The sequence below is a fragment of the Saccostrea echinata genome, unplaced genomic scaffold (genome assembly GCF_033153115.1).
Source record: "Saccostrea echinata isolate AGI-Se365-2 ecotype Australia unplaced genomic scaffold, CSIRO_AGI_Sech_v1 ptg000023l, whole genome shotgun sequence".
In the NCBI taxonomy this organism is placed as follows: Eukaryota; Metazoa; Mollusca; class Bivalvia; order Ostreida; family Ostreidae; genus Saccostrea; species Saccostrea echinata.
In genome coordinates this window covers 12799629-12826725 of record NW_026889772.1, presented here as the reverse complement: position 1 = coordinate 12826725, position 27097 = coordinate 12799629, and the positions used below count along the sequence as shown (strand labels likewise).

The 27097-nt window shown below is 33.3% G+C and overlaps 3 protein-coding genes across 3 annotated transcripts in view; 1 reads left to right on the top strand and 2 right to left on the bottom strand.

Annotated features, from left to right (window-relative positions):
* Positions 1–1208: 1208 nt before the first annotated feature.
* Positions 1209–12150, bottom strand: LOC133191301 (C-type lectin mannose-binding isoform-like). Its single transcript, XM_061327052.1, has 5 exons — positions 12118–12150; positions 11554–11641; positions 10968–11098; positions 10238–10385; positions 1209–1503 (listed from the first exon to the last, which is right to left on the bottom strand). Exons 1-5 carry the CDS (start codon positions 12148–12150, stop codon positions 1244–1246), a joined length of 660 nt encoding a protein of 219 aa, XP_061183036.1. The 3' UTR covers positions 1209–1243.
* A 1303-nt stretch (positions 12151–13453) lies between these two features.
* LOC133191216 (arylsulfatase B-like) lies at positions 13454–26957 on the top strand. Its single transcript, XM_061326953.1, has 9 exons — positions 13454–13494; positions 16364–16477; positions 17293–17452; positions 21088–21200; positions 21377–21493; positions 24165–24287; positions 24503–24635; positions 25711–25864; positions 26073–26957. The coding sequence occupies exons 1-9, from the start codon at positions 13480–13482 to the stop codon at positions 26794–26796; spliced, it is 1653 nt and encodes a 550-aa protein (XP_061182937.1). The 5' UTR covers positions 13454–13479; the 3' UTR covers positions 26797–26957.
* The window catches only part of LOC133191214 (uncharacterized), a 16087-nt gene continuing 14776 nt past the window's right edge, over positions 25787–27097 (bottom strand). The window contains exon 13 of the mRNA XM_061326952.1: positions 25787–25859. The gene's annotated coding sequence lies outside the window, so the exon portion shown is untranslated. The remainder of the gene's footprint in view (positions 25860–27097) is intronic.

Genomic DNA, 27097 nt, shown 5'->3' with positions numbered 1-27097 from the left:
TATATATATATATATTGTTGTGACATAGTAATTCACTCTTCAAAAATTAATATTATATATGTAGTTCTAATTTACTTTCCCGTATATGACTTGCTTCTCTTAAAAAAATTCCAAGACCCCTTAATTCCTTTACATTTCGAGCGCTAAATAGTTGTATTAATTTATATACACTACTATATTAATGTAGAGGTTTCTTTTTTAGGAATGAATTTAAGAAAACTGTGTTCAAATTTACATATATTTTTTTTCCCGACTAACCGATTACCATCGTTCCGACCGAGTAATCGGTTAACCGGTTACAAATCGCCATCCCTTATATATATATATATATATATATATATATATATATATATATATATATATATATATATATATATATATATATATATATATATATAGTTCTTCCTTGGTGAAGCACAAATAAATATATATTATAGTTCTTCCTTGGTGAAGCACAAATAATTTTCTTACTATGAATAAAACAAAGCCCATGATTTGATATTGATTTAAGTTTCAGTTTTGATGTATCGATTCCACCTTGTTGCACTCAAAGAAAATTTGAGGAATAGCCGTACTATTACAAATGACATTACATTCCGAAATGGTCAAAGTATTCAGCATTCTTGGCATATCAGTAGAAGGTATTAATACTATGTTTTCATAAGAATTTGATATTTTAAAAAAATATGTTCAAGGTCTTTCTGAACTCCTACTCATATAAATTCCGAAATCAAATCTGGAAATTTAATCCAAAACGTAAGATTTCGTGGATTTAGGTAATAATCTAAAAACAAGGCTTCTGATTATCAGAAATGTAAATATAGGTCTCCTAAACAAAACCCGTATTAATATTTTATTTCATTCCTTAACGCTGCGACTCATAATTCCACAAGTACATGTAACCCCTCTAAAATTTACAAATCGAATTCTTCTGCAAATAGCTGGCCCTCCTACACTAAAGCAACGCCCATACACAAACCTAAGCGATTATTCAGAATTTATTGCACAATTTTGTTTTCAACAGAAGTCGCAATATTGTCCACCCTTTACTGGACACAGCTGTTCAGTGATGTATAATTTTCATTACTCAGCAAATGCATATGATCTGAATCATCATTGATTTGTCCCGAGCTATGCCGAGATTTAAATATATCGCTCTGATCTAAAACACTCATGAGTTACGAAATATCATACATTCATACATGAATTGAAGATCTTTTTTTTCAAATCGTAAAATTTAGCGCTAACGGTGGCGTGTCTTTATAGCATTTCTTTCACAAATAAAAAACAAGTGTTTGCTGCAAATTTCGTCGCTCCATTTGTACGATCCGTACACACTTGGAGACAGAGACATGCAGTGTTCCTTCTCTAATGAAGAGTGCAGCTGGTTGTCTGGTTCAGTGGAGAGCCAATCGGTATACGTCAAAGGTGTATTACCTGGGAACCATATCCACTCTCCCTCCTCTAACATATCTGTTCCCCCTACCCAGTGCTTCCAGCCCCCTGTAAAGGACGTACAGTCACATGTATTTGATCTACTGTTACGTGTATATGATCTACTAGTTACTAGAATTGATACATCTAATATTACCTGCAAATTGAAAGCTGATTCATATGAGATGCAGCTTCATCATAACCTTTGAAATTGACTTGAATTTGTGTTTCCTACTCATAACAAATCATCATATGACTACAATTGTAACAGTTGTGCAAATTTTTTTGTTGTTGCAAGTACTCGTATATGATTTCTTTAGCAATAACTCTTAGTAGAACAAAAAAGTAATGTTCTGCCCTTGCAGGTAAAATGCTAAACTAGCGTAGTGTCGTTTCTATTTTAAATTCTACATTTAGGTGTGATATGTTCTGTCTGGAAAACAAAGAATACAATACAAACGTATATCAATAGAAAAAATTAAAAATATCCGGATGTAAATTCATTAGAAGTCATGTACTGATGAAATCTTAATCATATTTAAGTGCAGCTAGGGTTAATTGTTAAAAATATAAACGCTGTGTCATGTTCGGAACTTGGATTAAATGGACTATAACATACAAATATAGCCAAAGTACAATCTGTTTACAGTCATTCTATTTCATTTACAATAACTGATATCCAGTAAATGACGAATTATTACAGGGCTTTTGTTGGCGGCATGTCCAAACTTGACAAAAATAACATTTGATTTTGTAATGTTCAGAAATGAATGTTATTCCTAATAAGATACTCTGTTTCGAAGAATATATATTATAAATGTGGATTTTCGAAAAATTGTACGAGGTTAGAGGTCTACTGAAGCTAGCATTTAACAATGAAGTGTTTCGTTTTCGTAATTTAAACATTTTTCAGAAATATCATTATAAAATTAGGAAAAATTCTCGAATCCAATTTAAAACTTCCCCAAGCGTGCCTAGGTACTGTTCATTTACATTCAATATTAGCATAGTCTGAAACTGTAATAAATATTTGAATATAATTTTGAAACGTTTTTGTTGTTTATGATAATCATGCATATACAATTACGGTAATATATCTACAGTATTTTCACAGGTAAAGAAGCCGAAACGTGTGTTACTGGTGAATTTATCCTTTCCCAAAGGACTTCAACTCCAGCAGACCGTCACAGTAGCTCAGTCGGTAAAGTGCTCGCTCCGTGATCGGAAGGCCGTAGATTCAAGCCCGGTTGCGACAGACTTAAGTCGATAAAATATGGAGAGCAACTGTTCCTTCGCCAAGCGTTTTTGAAGTGAAAGTTGTGGGTCTTTTGGTTGAGACCTTAAAAACCCTGTCACGGTAGGCGTTGGCACGATAACGATCCCTCACTGCTCAATTGTCTTGAGTGTCGAGGAAAGGCCTTCATCGGTATAGGTGAAGTCTTTATTATGAATGAAAAATTTCGAACGGGACGTAAATCAACAATCAATCAACTCCAGCTATTGAATTCAACAGAGTATTCAACAGACACGCCAAAGTACTTTCAAGATACTTATGGTCAATTTGAGTAAACAAAACGAATAAAAATGTATTGGATTTTACTACAAAATGAATTATACTGAAGCTTGTCCTGGGTCATGAACTCCTGGTCAACTTTGAACCCACTAATTTAAACATTATTGAGTGTTGAACATTTAAAAAAAACAGACTGTGCATGTTAACAATTCTGAAAATGTCGACACCCCTCTCTGGAAATTTCAATTCCAAGTAAGCATGGAAAATAATGCAGCCCCCCCCCCCCCCCCCACACCACGGCTCCTTCCATACATGATGCCTTTTTCGAAAAATCTAAATACGCAGGTAAATATACTAGTGGCGTTCCTGATCATTAAATACTGCTTACGAAAATTAAAATGCTTTCGAATTTGAAAATATCATCATCATTTTGTGATTAAAAATTGTGTATTTAAGTCATTTTAATTCATAAAAGCTGATATTTCTGTTATTATAAACGCATAGATATTATATATGCATCTATGATGCAAATTATAATATGTACACAATCTATCATATTATACTTTCATGAAAAATCGACGCTGTGGAATTGAAAGGTCGTATGTGGAATTTTCGTACTTTACAGGAGGCGATAAAAACTGTTTTTCAAAGAATATATAAAATGACTGTGGACATAAAGTTGAAGGGTGTTTTATTTTTGTTTTTAGGGTATCAGAAAACATATTTTTAATCCAATTAACACATGAAAATTATTAATACAAGCAGATTTTTTGCAGATACGACCTTTCAGTAATTATTATATCAGATATGAAGTGTCGTAACTGCCACTTACGACGTTATAGCTGAAAGATTACGCAATAAAACAACTAGTTTTAGGTCGTAAGTGGCACTTCCGACGTTTCAAAATCTTATAAAATTAGATGTTTATAGTTTAAAGTAGAGATACCCAGGGGTAATTACTCTAAAACGTTGCATTAGAAATGAAAATTTTGAGAAACCATTTGGGATTCCCATTTTATTTGGTTGAAACATGTCGGAAACTATTAAATGTAAAGATATATTTATACCTTTAACATGCATTACACTGAAAGAAACTATATACCTAAAGAACATAAAAACAATCACTCTCCAAACTGAATATAATAGAAATGTCCCAATTAAATTATTGTACTGTGGAATATTTATATTGTTAACTTATCCGTTTCGAATTTGGTTGTAAGAGAGCGTTGTCTCTGACTTTAATATGAGAGACCAGGGTAAAGGGTTTGATACTTTCAATTAATGGTATGAGTGCACGTAAATCTTTTCATATGTTACTTTTCTCGAGAAAAATCAAACTGGGATCCGAGACCTTTTGAGGAACTTCGTCTCTTAGTCCATTGAAGTATATGTGTCACGTGTGATGGCTTTTCCGTATTACAATGAAAGTATCTTGTTCCAGAATGCAGTCTCTTAATCAAATTTCTTTTTTAGCTTTTGAATATATTCATTGAAGGTAAAAATCAAAATTATAATGTTTTATTACCAAAAGCCATATTTTGGATGTTGTCCACCTAGAAGTCTTAATTACCACAATTAATCATCAGCACTATATATTTTGAAGCTTTTTGTGGCATTCCCTTTTGTCCCTTTCCATTTGCAAATATCCTCTCTTGAAATAATTACGAGGTGTATGATGCTGATTTGAAAGTTTGTTACAAAATACTGCATTCACTACAAAATGCAAATTTCTTTGTTGTCGGGCGCAGTAAATTTAAATAATACATGCATATAACTTCATCCATTCTTTTGTATTTAAAATACTTAAAACAATTTCCCCACAGCCATGTTTTTTTTTTCAGTTTCGTTTCATTCAAAGCACTGAAAATACTTTGTATCATTATTATTTTTTTAAAATTTAAAGTGAACAACCTCTTGCTGAAGTAGGCAACACTGACAAATATTTTTGCTGTTATCGGGATATTTTTATAAATCATAATGTGAAAATTTTACTTTTTATTTAGCTATCGACCTCCCTTTGTTCCGGTTGTGTTGCTACATCGTATTCTTTCTCGTCTTTTTCTTAGTCGGACAATTTATAAATGCGTCAGAATATGCAGACCTGCTTTTCTGTACGATCAAAATCAAAGATGTTTCTTTAGAGAATATATTGACATACAGCTCAAATTTAACTTTGATTCATATGCCTTCTAATATAGATTGTACGAATTCTTAATGAATGTGTTCTTCGAGAAACAGTTTAATCTATCTTTCCTGGCAGTGCAATGATGTGACTATAGTTACAGAAAAGAATAATTGGTGCAATTTGGCTGCTTTCCTCTATATGTCATTTTACTGGATTCAATATCCTTTTTTGTGATGTCAAGGCCATAGAGCAACAGGTCTGTATGATCAGACGGTGTAGATACGGTTTCCTTTTTTGTTCGTTTTAAAGTTTGGTGAAATAAACTTGCATCATTCAAATCTGGTTTAACATCGAAATGTTACAGCATATACTAACAATATATTGGAATCGACCTATTTCAAAAATAACAGTATCATCATCATCTAGATTAAACAGTCTATCACCATTCATATAAGAAAGGATGTCTTCATTTTCAATTCTACCGTAAGTGATTTTATTCCCCACCGCCGAGTTCTACATTTGAATAAACTTCATTCCAGACATCTTCTAATTGTATGTCTTCAATTGAAGAGCCACCACATTTTCCAGTTCGTTTTGAATAGCAAATTTGATCAAATTGCATAACTCTGAATTTTCCTTTGCTTGTGTTACATCATTTTTATTTTTTCATTTTCCGTTGTTATCAATTTCTGGTTGTTTTATTCCTGAAAGTTGAGTCTAAAAAATGAAGAGGGATTTTTTCACTCTTTCTATGTTCATATTGTAGTTTTTCTTTCCTTATTTAAAGGTGTTTTTCTTTAATGGAGATTTTTATTCATTGTATTTTTTCCTTGAAAATTTTACGATATCATACTATTATCGTCTTTACAATTTTTAGCTGGCTGATAATTTTTTTTTTTCGGGTTAAGAAATGACAGTTATATCTGCATTGACTATTTTTGAAAATTAATAGGGTCTTAACCGTTCAGCAAATGACATATTCACAGGTTGTAACTACTATAGAGTCATCACTTTATAGGACATCAGAGTTTATTTGTTCCAGTTGAAGTCTCTTATAATCTTTAAGTTATATTTTTTTTCATTTGGGTGCAGATATCGCAAAGAAATGTCAGCAAAAAAGGCTGTAAATACCGCATATCATTTTACTTTGAATATGATAAATTTTGCATATTTTTAAATACTGTAAATGTATTATATTTTGCTGTTTGTTTTATTTAGTGATTTTGACAAACTGGAGCTTCTGCCAAATAAAGTACATTGGTAAATGTTTTTTTTTGCACATTTATATCTACAAACAATTTCTGTCAAGAATCCTACAGGCAGATATAGTACATTTAAAATAAAAATTCCACATTGAGGCTGCATTTTAATATCAGATTCTTAAAAACAAATTCCTTTTGAAAAAATTATTTTTAATTAGTATATATTTCATATAAAAACCATCTGTTCATTTTTTTCTTTATTTTATGCATACAACCATCAGCAAATAATGTTTACAAATAGTACCGGAAGTTTAAATTAAAGGTCGGATCTGCCACATACGACCATTTAGATTCAATCGCAGAGTAACGGATAATGTCGTATGTGCCACTTACAACCTTTCATATCTAAGGGTTGTAGATACGACAAAATAATAATTTGTGTTACCATGGTAACTATACGGGATCTAACCATGAACTTTTTATAGAAGATGTATTTTACTGTTCACATATTGAAGATCTAAATATCTTAATAAGGTCGTTAGTGGCACTTACGACCTTACAATTCCACAGCGTCGAAATCCTTTTCTGCTTCTCAAAATTACTATAGAACAATGAATTTAGTTAAAATTTTTAAACAATCAAAGACTTTAAGAAAATTTCAAATGTGAGTAAAATTAATAATAATGGAGTGAAGTTTTAAAATATATCAAATAAATATAATTTTCCAAACAAACTACAATTTTGTTAGCTTTTAAAAGCTTCCAATCTAAATACAGATCTGAGCAAAAAATCTGTAAAAAGTGATATTCTCTCTTAGTAAACGGTCAAAACTTTTTCTTGGTATCAGTTTGCATCTTTATATGATTACTTTGCCATATGTGAAAATATGAAAAATTTATATATAGAAAGCATATAAGAATAACTAATATATCCTAAAAATCTAGGAAAAACAGAGAAAATTCGGATTAGCCAATATGTATTTTATTTCAACTAATTATATGTCAATTTGGTAGAATCATCTAATAGACCCTATATGGTAATATCTTTTTATGCAAAAAGAAAAACATTTAATATTTTGAAATAGAAGTAGGCATTGCATGATTTGCAACAGTATTTTTTTTATTCTTTGGGTCAAAGAAAAAGATAATGACCTTGACCTGACCTTGCTATTAAAATAAAACGGTCAAATTCAATCTAATTGATACCATCACTTTATGATAAAGTTTCTTGAAATTATGAAAATTTCAACAATTTTTAAATACAAGAAATATGAGAAGAAATCCTCCTTAATGCAATTTCATTCCTAAATACACTTTAAGTACGCTGTGACAAATTTCTTCAGAAAAAATGTGACCGCGTTCATAGCGTTAATTATTCCCACGCGGAAAAAAGTACGTCTACAGTATATTCCTTGTTCAATGTCAGTGTCTGGAATTCATAATTTGCTTTAATCCAAATTGACACAAGACTTTCCATTTCTTTTTGTCAGCTTATTTTTTTTATCCTCGATTAGAATATACATTTAGCTGAATCTACATCCCTTTACCTCTTATCTTAACCAAATATTTACCCTGGGAGTTTTCTGCGAAAAATTACTTTAAACTTTTGCTTTTTTAGCCTGAATATACGAGGAAGAGGTCTGAAAAAGGGGTCACAATACCAAAACAATAGAATTTGATAGGTTATGAAAAGAGGGGTCACAATACCAGAACAATAGAATTTGAAAGGTTATGAAAAGAGGGGTCACAATACCAGAACAATAGAATTTGATAGGTTATGAAAAGAGGGGTCACAATACCAGAACAATAGAATTTGATAGGTTACAAAATCCTCCCACGTTTTCCTGTTCTTCACCTCCTTTCAACCCCGATCTTTTCAGTGACGCCACAGTTACACAAATATAAGGAGTTCTGTTAAAGATTATGTCAGAATGTGGGGTCAAATATGAAGGAGGTTACATTTAAACTGTTAAAATAGATAAAAAATATAAGATGGTAATATAGATAAAACTATAAAATGGATATTGAAATCTTGTATTAAACGCCTGAGTTGCAAAATGAAAACCATCTGTCCTTCTGTATTCCGTAATTCAGAAGTGAAAAAAGAATTAGATTACATGATTAGTATTTACTGATTCCAGTTGAAAAAGAAAATATTTAGGAACATAGTCGTTGTTTGTAATATATATTATTATAATTATATTTTAATATGAACTTGGAGTTAATTCTAAAGGTGGTAATCCAACTAAAACAACGCGTGGTAATCCAACTAAAACTCACAGTTCCTTTTCGAAAGAAGAGATTCTTCAAAATCATTTTTTCAATACTGTATACAGGGAAATTTTCGTCCCTTTCGCTCTAGACACTAGTGGGCGAATTTAAGACGGGAGAATTTAAGGAAGATAGTATGATTTCTTAAACAGAACTGTGACTGTGTGATTTTAAAAAGGGGCAAAATTGTTTGCAAGTGTGAACGCGCGAAAATAATTCCCAACAACCAAATTTAATTTGAATTACCAAACCTTTATTGGATTTCAAAATCTTTACAAAAAGATACATTAACAACAGTGAAGGAGAAACTTCAGTAGTACTTTGCAACAACAGCAAAGAACTACGAATGTCAAATCGGTCAATATTTGATAATGGGATACTCGGACAATTTTCCGATCGAGTACTCAGGTACTCGGAAAAATTGGTATAGCCTACATGAAAAGTTTGTTGATTTTATTGAGACCTGTTTACCTCATCAACGTTTTCTTTTGTTTATAATGCATGTACATAAATATCGAGCCCAACAAAAACGATTTTTTGGTACTTAATTTATGTATCAAACAAACACGAAAAACATGATCAATTAATACTGGGAATGTCGTGATCGCGAGTCATATATTATTTACATTTCCAAATGTTTTCTCTGTGATAACTCTGAAAGTTAAGTACTAGTATGTTGATTTCTCGATATTTACAACTTCACCCGTTAAGCGTAAATTATCCCCATTTCCAACTGCCGTTGATGTTCTGGAATACCCAACAAGCTAGACAGTAATTCTACAAGATGTGTTTGTGAAACACTGATACCTCCCGTATGGAAGCTCAAAGCCAATGTTAAAGTTTTTTTTTTCAAATTTAGGTCAAACTCCAAGATCAAGAGTTCAAATATGTTGATACCAAAAAAAAAAGGTCTTGTCACAAGGAATAAACATGTGAAATATAATAGCCCTAGTACTAACTATTCATAAAATATGGCAAAGGTTAAAGTTTTTTCAAAAAGTAGGTAATACTCCAAGGTCAGTGTCATGAGGACAAAAAATAATGGTACCAAAAGAAAGGTCTTGTCACAAGAATGCACAAGTGAAGTATGAAAGCCCTAAAAGCAACCGCTCAAAAGTAATAGGCAGGGTTATTTTTTTTTGGGGGGGGGGTCAAACTCCAAGGTCAAGGTCATAAGGTAAAAATTGTTGGTACCCAAAGGAAATTTCTTGTCACAAGGAATAACACATGTGATATATGAAAGTCCTAGTGCTCACAGTTCAAAAGTTATGGCCAAGGTTAAAAGTTTTCAAAATAGTTCCATTTCAAAGGTCAAGAATATTTATCCAAAGAAAGGTTTGGACACGCGGAATATACTTGTGAAATATGAAAGCCCGAGCTTCAACTGTTCAAAAGTTATGGTTAGAGTACGGATAAATTTTACAAAAGTAGATCAAACTCCAAGGTCAAGAAGTCAAAAAAGTTGGTATCCAAAGAAAGGTCTTGTCAAGAAATACACATGTGAAATATGAAAGCACTATAGCACTAATCATTTAAAAGTTATGGGTAAGGTTAAAGTTTTTGCGGACAACAAACAGATTAACAGACAAACAGACAGACGAACGGACCAAAAACTATAACCCCAAAATTTTCGATTACGGGGGCATAAAAAATTATTAGACCATAACATAATTGTGAAGTTCGTACATTATACCTGTTAAATAAACGGATAATTTCCAATGTCCTCCACAACTCTCCCCTTTGTTTCCGTAACAAGGTAGTTTACATTCTCCCTCTGGGGACTGGCCATGTTTTTGAAATTTTTTCCATGTCGCGTTCCCACAGAAACACTGTCCAAAATACTACAAGAAAAGACGTCGACTATCGGTCTTGACAAACATTAGCAACATTTTTTGAACACACAGTCTATACACAAGCCATCTTTAATCACATACGAGCATCTTATATTTATGGGTTACAGACTCAATTCACGATCAACCTAGCCCCACTCTGGGGTTTGAACCCATGACCTAGAGGACATTTTAAAAATCACATTTTTAAAAGAAACTATTGCTCTCTTTTTATGCAAACAATTTGTCTGCTAGATGGCAATTAAGTAACGAAGACTTTTGAATATACTTGGCGACTTTACTCGGGACCTGGAAGGGAGGGTCAATGAAATAATGCTCCCTTTCACATAGTGAAGCAAGAAAATCACTAGCAATAAACCACTTGATCGACTGATAAGGCCTTAAAATGTATACATATTGTATTCAAAAGAACTGCTGAATTAATTATTTTCACGGCAGCAACAACAAAAAATAATAAAATAAATAACAAAATCATTGTCGAAAGTTCTTAATTAAATGTGAATGATCGTCTTACATGTAGTTTTCTTAAGAAAAAGGTATAAAAAAAAAATAAGGTCCCTAACATTACAGTACCTGTGTTCCAGCAAACTTGAAGTAATGTTGTCTGCATTTTTGTATACACATTTTATTGGTCATCACTTTACTATAGTAAAAATCTCCATCAAAGAGCCGAGTAATCCCGTCATTGAGGCACCCAATGTAGGCTGGAAATAACGATAAAGTTTAATCTTTTCATCTCTAGTCATCAGAAAGAGAGATCGAGAGAGATCAAAATACCGATACATCTATTTAGTTTGAATAATGGAAAGACTATTGCACGTTTATAAAATATAAATGTTTGTATCTACTACCACGACAGCGGGAGATTTTTAAAAATCTTTATTTTAAGGAGGCTGGGGGGTCAACAAATTAACCATCAGATATAACTTTATTGTTAGATATGATATTTTAAGCCGTCAACTATCATTTGGCAAAGAAAAATTTCATACATTTTAGTTTTAAAATTTGATCATTTCTGTATATCTTTATATGGAGCTTTTCTTCTAAAGGAGATCAATATAGTCTAAAAATGGCCACAACCACCCACCCTCTTAACAAACCGGTGCCATGGTACATGTAGTAGAGCATGGTAACTGTAAAGATTTAATGGAATTCACACCTTCATTGTACACAATCTCCTCCAGGAAATCACTTTCTTCCTTCGTCTCCAGGTGGGCCAGAGTCCCTCCCAACTCGGCACAGACGTACTGAAAAAAAAATCCACCAATGAAAAAATACACTTTAAGAACAGGTTCAAAAAAATCCTAATATTTGCAGTTGAAATTAAAGAAGATGTAAAGTGGAACAGCCCAATTTTCTTGTTGGTGAAATACTCAAGGGGAAAAAATCTGATATTCGATCATATAAATCTTGTAAGTGTTAAAAATGAAGAAAAACAACTAAAATTCTGACCGATGAAGATGTCCAGGTAGCTTTACTGCTGCTGAAGAAATAACATTTGTCGCGAAATCTCACCCAACTTTTCGGGCAGCTAAAATAAACTGCAGTAATAAAATATACGTGTATAGTTAACTTAAATCTGCTAAAAATGTTCAGCAAAAAAATATTTGAATCAAGGAGTCAACTAATCTTCAAGTACTACACTAGAATTACTAATTCGTAAGAATATCTACAAACCTGTAATAACTGCAGGTATTATAAACGCGAGTAGCGTCCAAAATACCCTCCCATTAGCAGTCAGAACATAGTGGTTCATCGTGTTATGACCATGTTCTGTGTTTTCTGTGGTTTTTGTACAGGTGTTACTACTTACATTGGAATTCCAAACCGAGGACTACAGAATGTCGTGTATTATCAACCACTCTAACCATTAAAAAGGTTTCAGATACATGTTCGTTTATTTGTGGTTTTATAGATGGCAGTTTTATTGATGGTAAAATTTTGACATAAATGTACATGATCACATATTAACAGGCGAAGATAGAGCATTGCTTAACAAGGCGGATCAACCAAAAATTAATCGGGGGGGGGGGGGTGTTCGTGCCATAACCACTCAACCGAAAAACTTTTTTTTGATTTAAAAAAAGAGGAAATTTTGCAACACCCCATTCCTCCCCTTAATGTTGTTGTAAATTATATATATTCATTAAAATGAAAATATGGCTACTTACTAATCCTGATAGTATATGAATAGCATTCTTGCTAAAAATTAAAATTTCAAGGATTGTTACAACGCGAAATGTAATAAAAACGCAAAATGTAATAAACCAGGATTATTTTTGCATTTTGCGTTATTACATTTTGCGTCGATATCAACGAAGAATGTAATAATGCAAAATGTAAAGACAGACTTTTTAGGATTATTACATTTTGCGTTATTACATTTTGCGTCGAGATTAAGCAAAATGCAACAACGCAAAATGTAATTACACACTTTTTGGTCAGTCAGATTGAGAATAAATTTCAATTGAGTAGTGGACGAAGAAAATAAACGGAAAGAAAATAAAACAAAAGGAAAAATAAACATATGCTAATTCTTACAATAGGTCTGATTTCATCATATATTGATTTCATTAACCATTTAAAATCAGTTGATATACAAATCATAGGTGTTGCAAATTAGAAACGTGCTTGCACACACGCGCGCGCGCGTGTGTGGGGGGGGGGGGGAGGGGTGTTATTTCGTTGAACAGTGTATTAGTTTGCTTTTTAATAGGCACACGCATGAAATTTAGAAAAGAAATCTATTTATTTTCACTGGCAGGTGTAAAGCGGGAAGGGGGTTTCTTGACAATTAAGATTTCAATACTGTTTCACAAATCATGTGCATTGCAGACCAGCAAAAATAAAATTCTCTCTCTCTCTCTCTCTACGTTGATCTCGACGCAAAATGTAACAATTACAGTTTATTACATTTTGTGTTGTTATTACATTTCGCGTTGTAACAAAGGATTTTTTTTAATTTTTTATGCTTTAGCCTGAGAGTCATTTAGCTCGGGATCGAGGTACACCAAGTCAGCTGACAAAAAATAAAAACACTGCTTGAGCGCAGCTGCATAACTTCACCATAAGCACGATCTGTCGTATGACTCGAAGACAGGTAAAGTACCTGCAACTTTATGCTCCCATAATCAGAAATTTAAGGCATATAATTTTTGGTCTGTGTCTGTCTTTTTGTGCGCAAAAACTTGAATCTTGGTCATGCCGTCATATGGCATAACTTTTGAACGGTTGGTGTTCTTGTCAGGGCTTTGTAGTTTGTACATAACTAACATATACCTATCATGTATAGGCCCCTGATAATTCACATGTGTATTCGTTGTGACAAGACTTTTTTTTCTCTATGTCCTTGTCCTTGGAGTTTGATTTAATTTTTAAACTTTGACATTAGCATGATTGTGACCAAGTAGCAGATGAAGACGATTGTAGTTTTCCATATTTTATTATATCAAGAAAAGGTGGTAGGAACAATCTACAATAAAAAAACAAAAACACATAAAGTAATATGTACAATGTACAAATATCTTCCTGAATGAACACAATTTTGTAATAAATTGTACAATAATATCTCTATTTCACTAGGCACAAGTTTCATTTAAAATCTCTTGTCAAGTGAACACTATCTGCATTAACTTGTATATAAGTGACCATCTCATGTCTATTTGACCTGAACCTACTTAATATCCAGTACATAACTGTATGTATCTAACATCACAATATATGTAAATCAAAAGACATATGCGTGGAACAATCCCCTAAACCTGTTCTTATTTAACATGAAGTTTACTTAATCAAAACATTCATTTAAACAGAACTGAATTATGACTACCTCTGCGTTCCATACATTTGCACAGAATAATAGGTTTTCTGCTTCAGTACTGATGCGCATTGCTGTTATGCATGTGTACAAAATATTCTATTGTTAATGTAAATTGTGAACAATGATGCTTTTAAATACACCTCGAAGATAAAGGTACCTAAACTAGGTCAAATGTGTAGGAAACTGCAAAAATATGTAAATAACAACATGCATATAACATATAATCAAGATGAACGAATTTACAAACCTACATAAATATTATGCAACACAGTGAGGATTTCTAAATGTAAAATTGGAAAATAACTACTCAGTAATACTTTGTTGTACATGTTCACAACCCATGTAAACAGCATGTTTACATTCTTAAACCGAAAGTACAGTAATAGAGCTACGGTAACTCATGCATCTGACAAAATCAATAAAAATAGAGCTAAAGTCAATTACCTGTCAATTGGCAATGAACTGTAAGATGTTTACATGATTTTAATTTCGGTAGGTACACAGATGTAAATACAGCATGAGAGTTCTTTGTTCTTTTCCCGCTTTTCCGGTGTACAATAAAAACAAAACCGAAACTACTATAAAAGACACAATAATTCCGGAATACATTTATATACATGCAGGTGACTTGCTCACATGATCATGCAGTGTTTCACAAAATTACAAACACTAAGTGAACAGAGCTTCATTCTTAATGCAAGGCAATTGGTAGTTACGCTGGGACATAGGCTATGGAATTTGAATACAAAGAAAACCTGACCACGTGACCCAAATTAAATAAAATAAAAATTTACAATTTCTGTTTCCCTTAATTAAATATTATCTACCAAAATTGGTTCAGTCATTCTAGAAATGAATGCATATTACTAATTAGTCTGAAGTATCTGACGTTTTCCAGGCTTTTTTTTACAATATTGATATTTTACGTGCCAGGAAAACGTCAGAACTGGCGCCATTACAAAAACTGGAAATTCGCCACCTCCAACTGGAGGCAGCATTCTCAGGTTGATTTTCGATACTTGCGAACCGAATTAAATCCTGAATTCACAACTTATCAATAGTACAATGCCTTTAGTACTCACCAACATCGTTTATATGGGTTTGTTTATGAAATATACAATCTGGTGAAAACATTTTATCAGACGGTCGAGTTTTCTTTTCATTTCATGCATTTTAAAATCTTGCAAGACAAAATCGAAATGTGGGGTGATATTTTCTTTTCATCAATATTGGTGAATACTATGAGCATTGTGCTACTGATAAATGGTAAGTTCGGCATTTAATTCAGTTCGCAAGTATCGAAAATCAGCTCCGGTTGGAGACGGTGAAATTTCCAGTTTTCATTATGGCGCCAGTTCTGACTTTTTCCTGGCACGTAAAATATCAAAATTGTGAAAAAAGCCTGGAAAACGTCAGATATTTCGGACTAATTACTAATGTGTTCTCCCTATTAAGAACCCCTGCCCCTATAAGTTTCCCCTGAAATATTTACCCATTTTCAGAGAATAAGCTAGTGCTCTGTTTAATTTTCCAAATCCACAAGTCACACCTCCAAATGGATAGAAAAAGAATATGTTTGATTAAATTGTTTATTTGATCATGTGTTGGTGTGACTGGTTGCAAATTTATCAGAATACAAACTAAAGAAAACCTGGAAACCAACATAGTAAGGTTCAAAATGCAAACAACACCTTGTGAGAATTAATGCAACAGTAAATAATTTTAATGCTGCATTGGTGATCTGTTTTACATGTGTATCTTTAAATTTATCAGATTGACAGAATCTGAACATTTTGTCTATCAAAAGTCATTTAATGATTATAGGATTAGAACTTGAACTACCTAAAGACCTCCCTTTGTCTTAATAACATCCCTTTTTTGCAATTTTCCAAGCACCCAAAGGGGCTTAGTATGGAGATTATGGTAATAACCCATTGAAAAAAAAATTGTGGATGCAGTCCTTGTTTATTGTCAAAGATTCAGGTATTGTGTGATTTTCAAGCTGTTGCCTGCAGAAAGATTGAATTTTTATTAAAATCAATAGCTCTTTTGAGAAGAAAATATGTATGAGATCAAATAAATATAGTAACATTGAGTACATAAATAAGTTCACCCCTGCATAAGTTTTATTGTTGATACTTTTTTGTAGACAATGGTGAGGAATTGCTGTAGACTTCTGTTTCTATTCAGTGTTGTTTTGTGTGATGTTACAACTGCAGCCACAACCAGACCACATATCATCCTCATAGTGGCTGATGATTTGGTAAAGAAATATTGATTTTACTGTAATAACTCAGGAGAAAAAAAATTAGTTAAGTAATACTTAAATTTACATGTACAATACCAAATGATTGTACATATATTCTATTATAAAGGGTTATAAAACATTGAATATGTATTTTGTTTCTGTAGGGTTATAATGACGTGAATATAAATTTATTCTTTTACTGTAAGATTATAATGACCTCTCATGAATATTTATTATGTTACTGTAGGGTTATAATGATGTGAATATTTATTATGTTACTGTAGGGTTATAATGATGTGCATATTTCTTATGTTACTGTATAGGGTTATTTTAAAGGAATCACTGTCTAGTTAGTAGAGTATGCCAGGGACATCAACGATAGTTGGAAATGAGGGATAATTTGCATAACGGGCGAAGTCAGTAATTCCTTATATTTCCATTTCATTGTGAAATAAAATTGTAAATTTAGATTTTAAAAATGTAGACTAATAGATTTAATTACAAGAGGCCTCACATGTCAATTTCAATAATCCCCGCCCACTGACGTCAAACACAAAGACAGCTGCACGAGATTTACATGCATATTAAGCCTCCTTAGCATCAGACACAAAGACAGCCGCACGAGAATTACATGCATATTCGGCCTTCTTAGCTCCTGACCTTTCGCTTGGCGAAATTTACATTCCGGTAGAATGATCAAGAAATCAACTCAACTAACTTTCAAAGAGTTATCACAGAGAAAACAAATAGAAATGGAAATATAATGATGTGAATATTCATTATGTTCCTGTAGGGTTATAATGAAGTGAATATTTATTATGTTACTGTAGGGTTATAATGATGTGAGTTTCCATGGATCAAACCAGATCCCTACTCCTAACATAGACAGTTTGGCATATGGAGGAATTATTCTCAATAATTACTATGTGTCCCCAATTTGTACCCCTACTCGAGGGGCTCTGATGTCAGGAAGGCACCCTATTCAAACAGGTTTGTATCTCTTCTGGATCTAATATGCTTAATTAAAGGCCGTTCAACTTGTAAGATGTGTATAGAAAGGTTTTGTAAAGTAGTAGGTAAGTCAATTTGTGTTTGATGTTTGCACAGTTAAAAAAGTCGTATGTCCATCCTTCAACAAGATGTGATAACTTGTGTACCTTTCAATTAACAGACTTCATATTCTCTAAATAGATTGAGGATGGTAATTGCAAAGCACCTATGCATAGATTTAAAATGATTGTCAAAGGTCAAGGTCAATATGATAGATATGAACATTATGATAGTTACATTCTACTATGGTTATTGCAAAGATACGAGATGCTGCAGCCATTATTTTCCAATAAATCACAAACGCCATCAACAAATTATCATTAATTTAAAATCACTTTCCTCTAATTTTGACTGCCTTCACAAGGAAAAGGATAGAGGCATCTTTTGATTATGATGCAAATTGGTGGGAAAAAATTAACTTTGGATTTTGATTACATTCAATTTTTACTTTTTCTAATGCTTGAGATACAAATAAACACATGGAACAAGGATGTGACGTCATAAAACACTTATGATGACATCCAAATCTAGCTTCTGCATTTCTCTATAAAGAAATTTAAATATTTGCTGTAGCAGAATAGAAATAATTCCCTTGTCCTCAGAACTGTTGGAGAATATACACTCAATCTCGAGATTTTTTGGCAAATAAAAACCTTGCCCTTCTAGCTGGGTTTTATTTGCTAACAAAATCTCTCGACTATCAGGGTATATTTTCCAACAAGTCCTCCAACATAGGAATTATTTCTTAAATGACTTGGAATTTTTCTAACCTAGACTGTATTTACAAAATGTACTATGCAAGGGAAGAATGGTTAATGAGAGATACCTGCAGATTTTGGTGTCTCTGAAAAAAAGGCCAGAGGGAAAAGGCTATTGAAATAAACATTAAAGCTGTATGATTCAATCTTTTTAATCTCAGAAAAATTATGATTTACCACCATCATTCATTTAAAGTTTCTCACTTTTCAAAAATTACACACTCTAGTTATGCCCCCGTAATCAAAGATTCGGGGCATATAGTTTTTGCACTGTCTGTCTGTCTGTCTAGCTGTCTGTTTGTCTGTCTAGCTGCCTGTCTGTCTGTCTAGCTGTCTGTTTGTCTGCAAAATCTTTACCATTACTCATAACTTTGGATTGGTAGCAGCTATTGCTTTCATATTTCACACATGTATTTCTTGTGACAAGACCTTTCTTTGGGTACCATCATATTTGACCTTTTGACCTTGACCTAAGAGTTTGACCCAGTTTAACAAAATTTTACCCAACTTTAACCTTGTCCATAACTTTTGAGCAATTGATGCTAGAGCTATCATACTTTACATGTGTAATCTCTGTGACAAGATATTCCTTTGCATACCAACAACTTTGACCCTTTGACATTGACCTAGAAGTGTGACCTACTTTTGAAAAACTTTAACCTTGGCCATAACTTTTGAACGGTTGGTGCTTGGGCTTTCATACTTCACATATGTAATCCTTGTTAACTAACCTTCCTTTGGATACCAACAATTGTAGCCCATTGACCTTGACTTTGGAATTTGACCTACTTTTGAAAATCTTTAACCTTGGCCAATACTTTTGAATAGTTAGTGCTAGAGCTTTCATACTTCACATATGCAATATTTGTGACAAGACCTTATTTTGGATACCAACAACTTTGACCTTGGAGTTTGACCTACTTTTGAAAAACTTTAACCTTGGCCAATACTTTTGAATGGTTGGTGCTAGGGCTTTCATATTTCACATGTTTATTTCTTGTGAGAAGGCCTTTCCTTGGGTACCATTAATTTTGACCATTTGACCTTGATGTTTGATTTGCTTTTGAAAAACTTTAACCTTTTCCATATCTATTCAATGGTTGCTGCAAGGGCTTTCATACTTCACAGGTATATTCCTCGAGACAAGACCTTACTTTGGGTACCAATATATTTGATTTGCATTTGAGAAAGTTTAACCTTAATGTGTGTGTTTCCAGTAACCTGACCGACCCTAATTTTACCCACTGACCCTACTACTTTTTACTCCAAATCCAGATTTTGAACCAGACTTTTTTTTTTTACTTGTACAGTTTTCTCTAGTGCAGTCAATAAAATACATGTCTTAGACACTGTAAAAACTTGTCTATCCCATTGTCAAGTGTTTTAAAGAGTATACATATATTTTTTTGTTATTTGGTCATTATGAGTACTGGTATGTATATGACGAAAAACAGTGTATTGAATAGTTGACTGATGCTATCAAAATAAAAAAAGTAAAGTAAAAAAAATAGTTATTTCCTACCTACCTACCCTAATTATTTTATGGCATCTAGGGTTGGATACCGGTACTCGGTACCAATACCGTACCGAATAGTTACTTCAAAAATACCGGTAAAATACCGATTCATTTAATACCGGTACTAATAACGGTACTATTTCTTAATCTTAGAAACATTCTAATACATTCAAAAAGATTTAAAACTCTCTAAAATAGAATTCTCCGCACATTGAAAGAGTAGGCTAATTAACGAAATGGATGCTTTGTTTGACTATACGACACCTGCTTTCGACTGCCGGCCGATATTCGAGGTAAATCAGTACGTATATCTCTTTTATTAAAAGAACTTAAATACATTAAAATTAATCGTGTTTTAATTTAATTAATAAAAACTGATAATAGATGTAAATTAAAAAGGCAAAATGTCGCAAAAATGTGATGTGCATTTCTATCCATCTTCTAATGTTCATTGTTTAGTGCGACCAAACAAAATGGGTCCTTGCAACCATGGAAGTTGTGTATACTTGTGATTATGTATCTATTCAAGTTAATTTGTTTGAGATTCAATTTATTTGTTTTGTTGTTCATTTATTAAAAGGTTGAAATATAACATAGTTTATAAGCTCATTTTAGGTTATAACGTTGAAAGGTTGATGATTGGTGAAAGCATATTTGTTATGAAATGAACCCTTATTCTTATTCATCAAGATATAGTACCGTATCGGTAAAAATACCGTATCGTTTCAAAAATACCGGTATGGTATCGTACCGTTTCATCCTTAACGGTATCCAACCCTAATGGCATCGTTACTGAAACCACGCATTTTTTTTATTTGGCCAAGGTCAAAATGACTTATTTTCTCATGAACACATTTTTAAGAGATAGGAAAGCTTAAGTTTATTTCACCTACATGCAGACATAGTTGCTATAATGATACAAGATGGTTGGTGAGAGAGATACCAAAAGATTTTGAGAATTCAAAATTAGTGATAAATACACAGCATAGGGTCCTGTGTGACTATAAGCTTTATTGTTCCTTCTGATGATTACTGTAAACATTTTTATATTAAAAGGTTGAAAGATTGACCATTTCCTTATTTTAGAAAATTTGGCAAATGAATGAGAAAGTTGACAAGTGAAAACTTCGACATTTATTATAGTAGCTTGTCAATTTTGTCATCATTTCCATGTTATCAAATGTTATACATTCACAGGATCTCAAGAATAGCATCAGTTTGTAGTTCCCTCTTTCTTAATTAAGGTTATTTTGAGAACAGGGAAGTGTGGAGTGTTAAATGAGGACTGTTTATTCTATCAGGTCTTCAGTCAGGAGTAATAGTTGCCTCTCAGCCCTATGGACTACCCCTAAATGAAACAATAATGCCTCAGTATTTCCAAAAATTAGGCTATAGACGGCACATGATTGGCAAGGTCAGTCAGAAGTATTTTCTCTCTCAGTATATCATATTTGTGTTGGATAAAAAAGTAAAATCAAGTGATGGTGGTGGGTTTGGTGGTGGTGAGGGGGAAAGTGGCCAATTCTTCTTAATGTCACTATTTATTGCACATCTTTTCTGCATTATTTTACCCTTGTTTACTCATTTCAGTGGCATCTTGGATTTCATAGAAAAGAGTTTACTCCCCTGTACAGAGGCTTTGAGACACACTATGGATATTATCTTGGGTGTGGAGATTATTATGATCATACATCAGAGGCCAATGAGGTATACTATAAACTGAATTTGAAATAAAAATATAAAAAGAAGTGATAAAAGACATTTCATTTGCATTTATGTAAGACACAAAGTGTCATTTCAGTAACGTAATGTGTTAAATTTATTGTCTTTTATAATATTTTTGTATCATAAATCAAAAGATTTATAAACCAGAAGTCTCTGACAAGATTGTAGCTCTACTGGTTTGTACATATGAAGGTGACAAGACTGTTGCTCTACTGGTTTGTACATATAAAGGAGGCAGATGGAAGCACTTGAACTTGAGTAACAACAGCAATATGTGTAAATAGAATAACCGGGTGGTTTAGTTTTTTTTTGAGGCAAGTTTAATAACAACCAGACCTAAAGTTCACAGAAATTTCCATTTTTTAGCTCACCTGAGTCAAAGGCTCAAGTGAGCTTTTCTGATCAAAATTTGTCCATTGTCTGTCGTCATCGTTGTCGTTGTCATAAACTTTTCACATTTTCATCTTCTTCTCAAGAACCACTGGGCCAAATTCAACCAAACTTGCCACAAAGCATCCTTGGGTAAAGGGGATTCAAGTTTATTCAAATGAAGGGCCACGCCCTCTTTCAAGGGGAGATAATTTGGAATTAGTGAAAAAATAATGGCATCATTTAAAAATCTTCTTTTCAAGAACCACTGGGCCAGGAGAGATGAAACTTATGTGGAAACATCCTCAGGTAGTGTAGATTCAAGTTTGTTCAAATCATGACTCCCGGGGGTAGGGTGGGGCCACAATGGGGGATCCAAGTTTTACATAGAAATATATAGGAAAATATCTTTAAAAATCTTCTTCTTAAGAACAGTAAAGCCAAGATTGGTCATATTTATATGGAAGCATCCTCAGGTAGTGTAGATTCAAGTTTGTTCAAATCATGACCCCCAGGGGTAGGGTGGGGCCACAATGGGGGATCCAAGTTTTACATAGAAATATATAGGAAAATATCTTTAAAAATCTTCTTCTTAAAAACAGTAAAGCCAAGATTGGTCATATTTATATGGAAGCATCCTCAGGTAGTGTAGATTCAAGTTTGTTCAAATCATGACCCCCGGGGGTAGGGTGGGGCCACAATGGGGGATCCAAGTTTTACATAGAAATATATAGGAAAATATCTTTCAAAATCTTCCTCTTAAGAACAGCAAAGCCATGATTGGTCATATTTTTATGGAAGCATCCTCAGGTAGTGTAGATTCAAGTTTGTTCAAATCATGACCCCCGGGGGTAGGGTGGGGCCACAATGGGGGATCAAAGTTTTACATAAATATATATAGGAAAATATCTTTAAAAATCTTCTTCTTAAGAACAGCAAAGGCATGATTGGTCATATTTATATGGAAGCATCCTCAGGTAGTGAAGATTCAAATTTGTTCAAATCATGACCCCCGGGGGTAGGGTGGGGCCACAATTGGGGATCAAAGTTTTTCATAGAAATATATAGGAAAATATCATTAAAAATCTTCTTCTTAAGAACAGTAAAGCCATGATTGGTCATATTTATGTGGAAGTATCCTCAGATAGTTAGGATTCAAGTTTGTTCAAATCATTACCCAGGGGATAGGTTGGGGCCACAATGGGTGATCAAAGTTTACAGAGGAATATATAGGAAATAGTCTTTTTCTCAAGAACAGAAAAGCCATGATTAGTCACATTGATATGGAGGCATCTTTGGGTAGTGTAGAATGAAATTTGTTCAAATGAGGGCCCCCGGGGGTAGGGTGGGGCCACAATGGGGGATCAAATTTTTACAAATGAATATATGGGAAAAAATCTGCTGCTCAAGAACAATAAAGCCATTTGTTATATTGATATGAAAGCATCATCAGGTAGTTTAAAATTCAACACCCCCCCCCCCCCCCCCCCCCCCGTAAACTTTTCAATACTGTACTGATTTTTGCTTTTTTTCCTAGCCAATGTGCTCAGGTGAGCGATGTGGCCCATGGGCCTCTTGTTAGTAATCATAGCAACACTGTTCACTGAGATCAAAAAACAATATACAGAGTTATGTATCTTTATGTAATCTACTTGTGTAGGAAATTTCATTGAAATCAGACAGAGAAAAGGGGTGGCCTTTTGAATGAATTCCACATGAATTTAAAACTATACAAGGAGTAGCACTGAAAGCATTTCTCAGAAATTTCTATTTTTAGTAACTGGCAACTTTGGGTATGGCAACACTGTTCATTGAAATCAAAAAATCAGTACACAGATTTATGTATCTTAGTGTAGTGTACTTGTGAAGAAAGTTCCATTGAAATCAGATTAAAACTGTAGGAGAAGTAGTGTTTTGAAAGATTTTCACAAAGTTCTATTTTTAGTAACCATGGCAACACTGTTCATCAAAATCAAAAACTGATATACAGGATATAGGATACAGGATATACTTGTATACCAAGTTGTATAAAAATCAGACTGTACGAGGAGTAGCATTTTGAAAAATTGTAAACAGACAGACAGATGGATGGACAAACAACAGACACCTTACTATTACATAAGCTCTTCTGGTCTCTGACCAGTAGAGCTTATAAAGTTAACTGTTTATAACTTTATGATTATGTTCTAGTTGAAATTCCACAACTGAACAATGCTGTGCATGCTTCCCTCTTTTCTACCTTATATCTCTGTAGACTTTTAATGAAAAGAATTTTGCATTCCAGGAATATTTTGGCTTTGACTTCTGGAGAAACACAACAGTGGACTTTACAGGAATTGGACAGTACTCCACAGACTTGTTCAGACAAGAGGCCAACATGATCATACAGAAACATAACACATCAGAAGTAAGACAACAAAGGAACTGAAGAAAAATCATTCCAAAAATGGGGGAGTAAGAGGCTAACATGTATAAGAAAGAAATTTTGGGAAGGGTGGGGGGTAATCAAAATCTGCCCATTTTTTGCATCCAGCTCTTGAAGCAATAAAACTGTGAGAATTGATTTGTGAAGAAGTTTGTAATTGGAATTCTAGAGACTGACAGAGTTTAATAAATTTACAGCCCTTGTTTCTGTACCTGCCTTTCCAAGCTGTCCACAGTGGAAATCTTCCAAGTGGGAAAAATCTCCAAGCTCCCACAAAGTATATCAAGAAATTCCCACACATACATAATACAGAGAGAAAAACATATGCAGGTACATACAGGTAACTCTTGATGGCTCGAACTTTGATCTCTCGAAGTTCTTGATCGCTTAAATCTGTTGTAAATTACCCTCGATACCTAAAATTGGCTATGTGTATGAAAGCGTTACTTAATTAACACCTTTACATGGCCATTTAGATAGCTATAGGCATTAGACATGAGACGAGGAACAGGTTGTTTATTCAGGTGACAACACTTTTACTGTGATAATTGATCATATTGTTGCATGTCTGCTCTTAAAATAATTAACGTTGACTTTCTTATGATAATATGGAGACACAGTGATAAGTAGAAATTGATTATGAGACGAGACACTTATTCCGAGTCAGTGTTAAAGTTAAAATGAATACGAAAAATGCAGAAACTATGCATAATAGCATCAGTCAATATGACGATTATTGCAGAACAAATTAATACTTACAGAACTGTGTTCAGTGTTTGATATCATGTGACGAATGTGTAATATGATGTTTGTCTTACACAGAATAAACAAATACAGTATAATGACAACTAATATACATTTTTTGCTTTATTCAGTTTTAAAATCAGATCTATATATTGACCTGAAAAATACAAGTATGGTTGATAAAGCACACGTGTAATATTAGCAATAGAAATGAATGAAAATCATAACATCAAAGTAGACTGATTATAAAAACCTGTCAACTAACCCGAAAATTGTAGACTCTTGAAAACTCAAACTCTTGATCTCTCAAAGTTTTTCCTTGGTTCTGCAATAATGATGGATTTCTTAATAGGATAGTTTTCTACACTAGAGAAGCAGCAGATTTCAGAGATGATAAAATTTTGTTAATTTTGTGGGTAAATTCTTGAATTAAAATGAAACTCATGATGAAATTTACCGAGGAATTGTGCACTACAAAATGAATGTTAATTCATTACTTGTGAAGTCATAGGGTTATAATTAACCCACCCCCTTAAAAACATTAATGAAGCCATTCAACTTTCATCTAACAAAATATTTGCCTCTATGGTACGTAACTTCAGTTTCTCTTTCAATTAAGACAATTGTCACAATATAATATGGAATCTCTTCTTCAATTCAGCTATGGTATCTGCATTGGATGATGCTGTTGGGTCCATTGTGCAAACACTTAAAGATAAGAAAATGTTTGGAAACTCCATAATTGTTTTCACAACAGACAATGGTGGTCCAGCTAATGGGTTTGATGGTAATGCTGCCAGCAACTATCCTCTAAGGTAAAATAAGAAGCAAACATCTATCAAATTCTTGTTTAATTTTTTTTTTAAAACAAAAATCAGGACACCAACCAGAATAAGTAATTTTAAGTAAAATTGAGCCATGAGGAATCTTAAGGTTGATTTTCTCCAAAGAGAGATCTTTATTTTTAATTAGCAGGAAAGAATGAAAAATTGCCAAGCCATGATAAAATGCTTTATTTGCTAGAGGTGTCAAGGCCACACTATGGGAGGGAGGTGTGCGAGGAGCTGGCTTCATATCCAGTCCACTGTTAAAGTCCAAAGGTTATGTGTCTAATCAGATGATTCACGTGACAGACTGGTTACCAACTCTGTACACAGCTGCAGGGGGCCACGCAGGGGATCTCAAGAATCTCTATGGAGTAGACCAGTGGCAAGTATTACAGACTAATGGCAAGCCAGTCAGGAATGAACTGCTGCATAACATAGACCCACTGGATAAAACAGGGGCTATAAGAGTGGGCGATTACAAACTTATATATGGTCCTGTAATGGGCTGGGATGGTTGGTATCCCCCATACCAAGTCTCTACAGACTCTAACAATAATAACAAGTTGAGAATTGACATTTCTCAACAAAATAGTAGAAAGAGACTTGTACAAGAAATGGAGTTTGAACCTCAGTCATTTAATCCCATTCATGGAACACCAGTAACAATTCAGTGTGGAACCAAGCCTTCCAATGCCAGTACAAACTGTCAGGCAAATAAAGTTCCATGTTTGTATCATATACCCTCAGATCCTTGTGAATACAACAACATAGCAGCTAGTCATATGGATATTGTGTCTAAACTGATGGACAAAATTAAATTGTATGAGAAAACCATGATGATACCTCCTGGAAATAAGCCATTTGACCCAGAAGGAAACCCATGTAAACATGGAGGCATATGGAAGCCATGGCTAGATTAATAGCAAGGCAGACTAATTAATTCAGAAATACGATTTTGATGCCGAAGAATAAGAAATCATTTTCAGCGACTTGACTTTTCCATTTTTAACTTTAACATCTATAAATTAATTACATTTTGGAGACTTAAAACTAACAACACTGCCTTAGAGTTATTTCTGAATTTGAACTTAATGAGATCATGTCTGTTCTTTTACTTAAAAATGAATTTTTTTTTTTTTTGCTTATCATACTGTTTTTTTTTTTTTTTCTTTTTTTTAAGAAATTGTTCCGAGGTTTTGAATTTAATGTGTGCATTTCTTA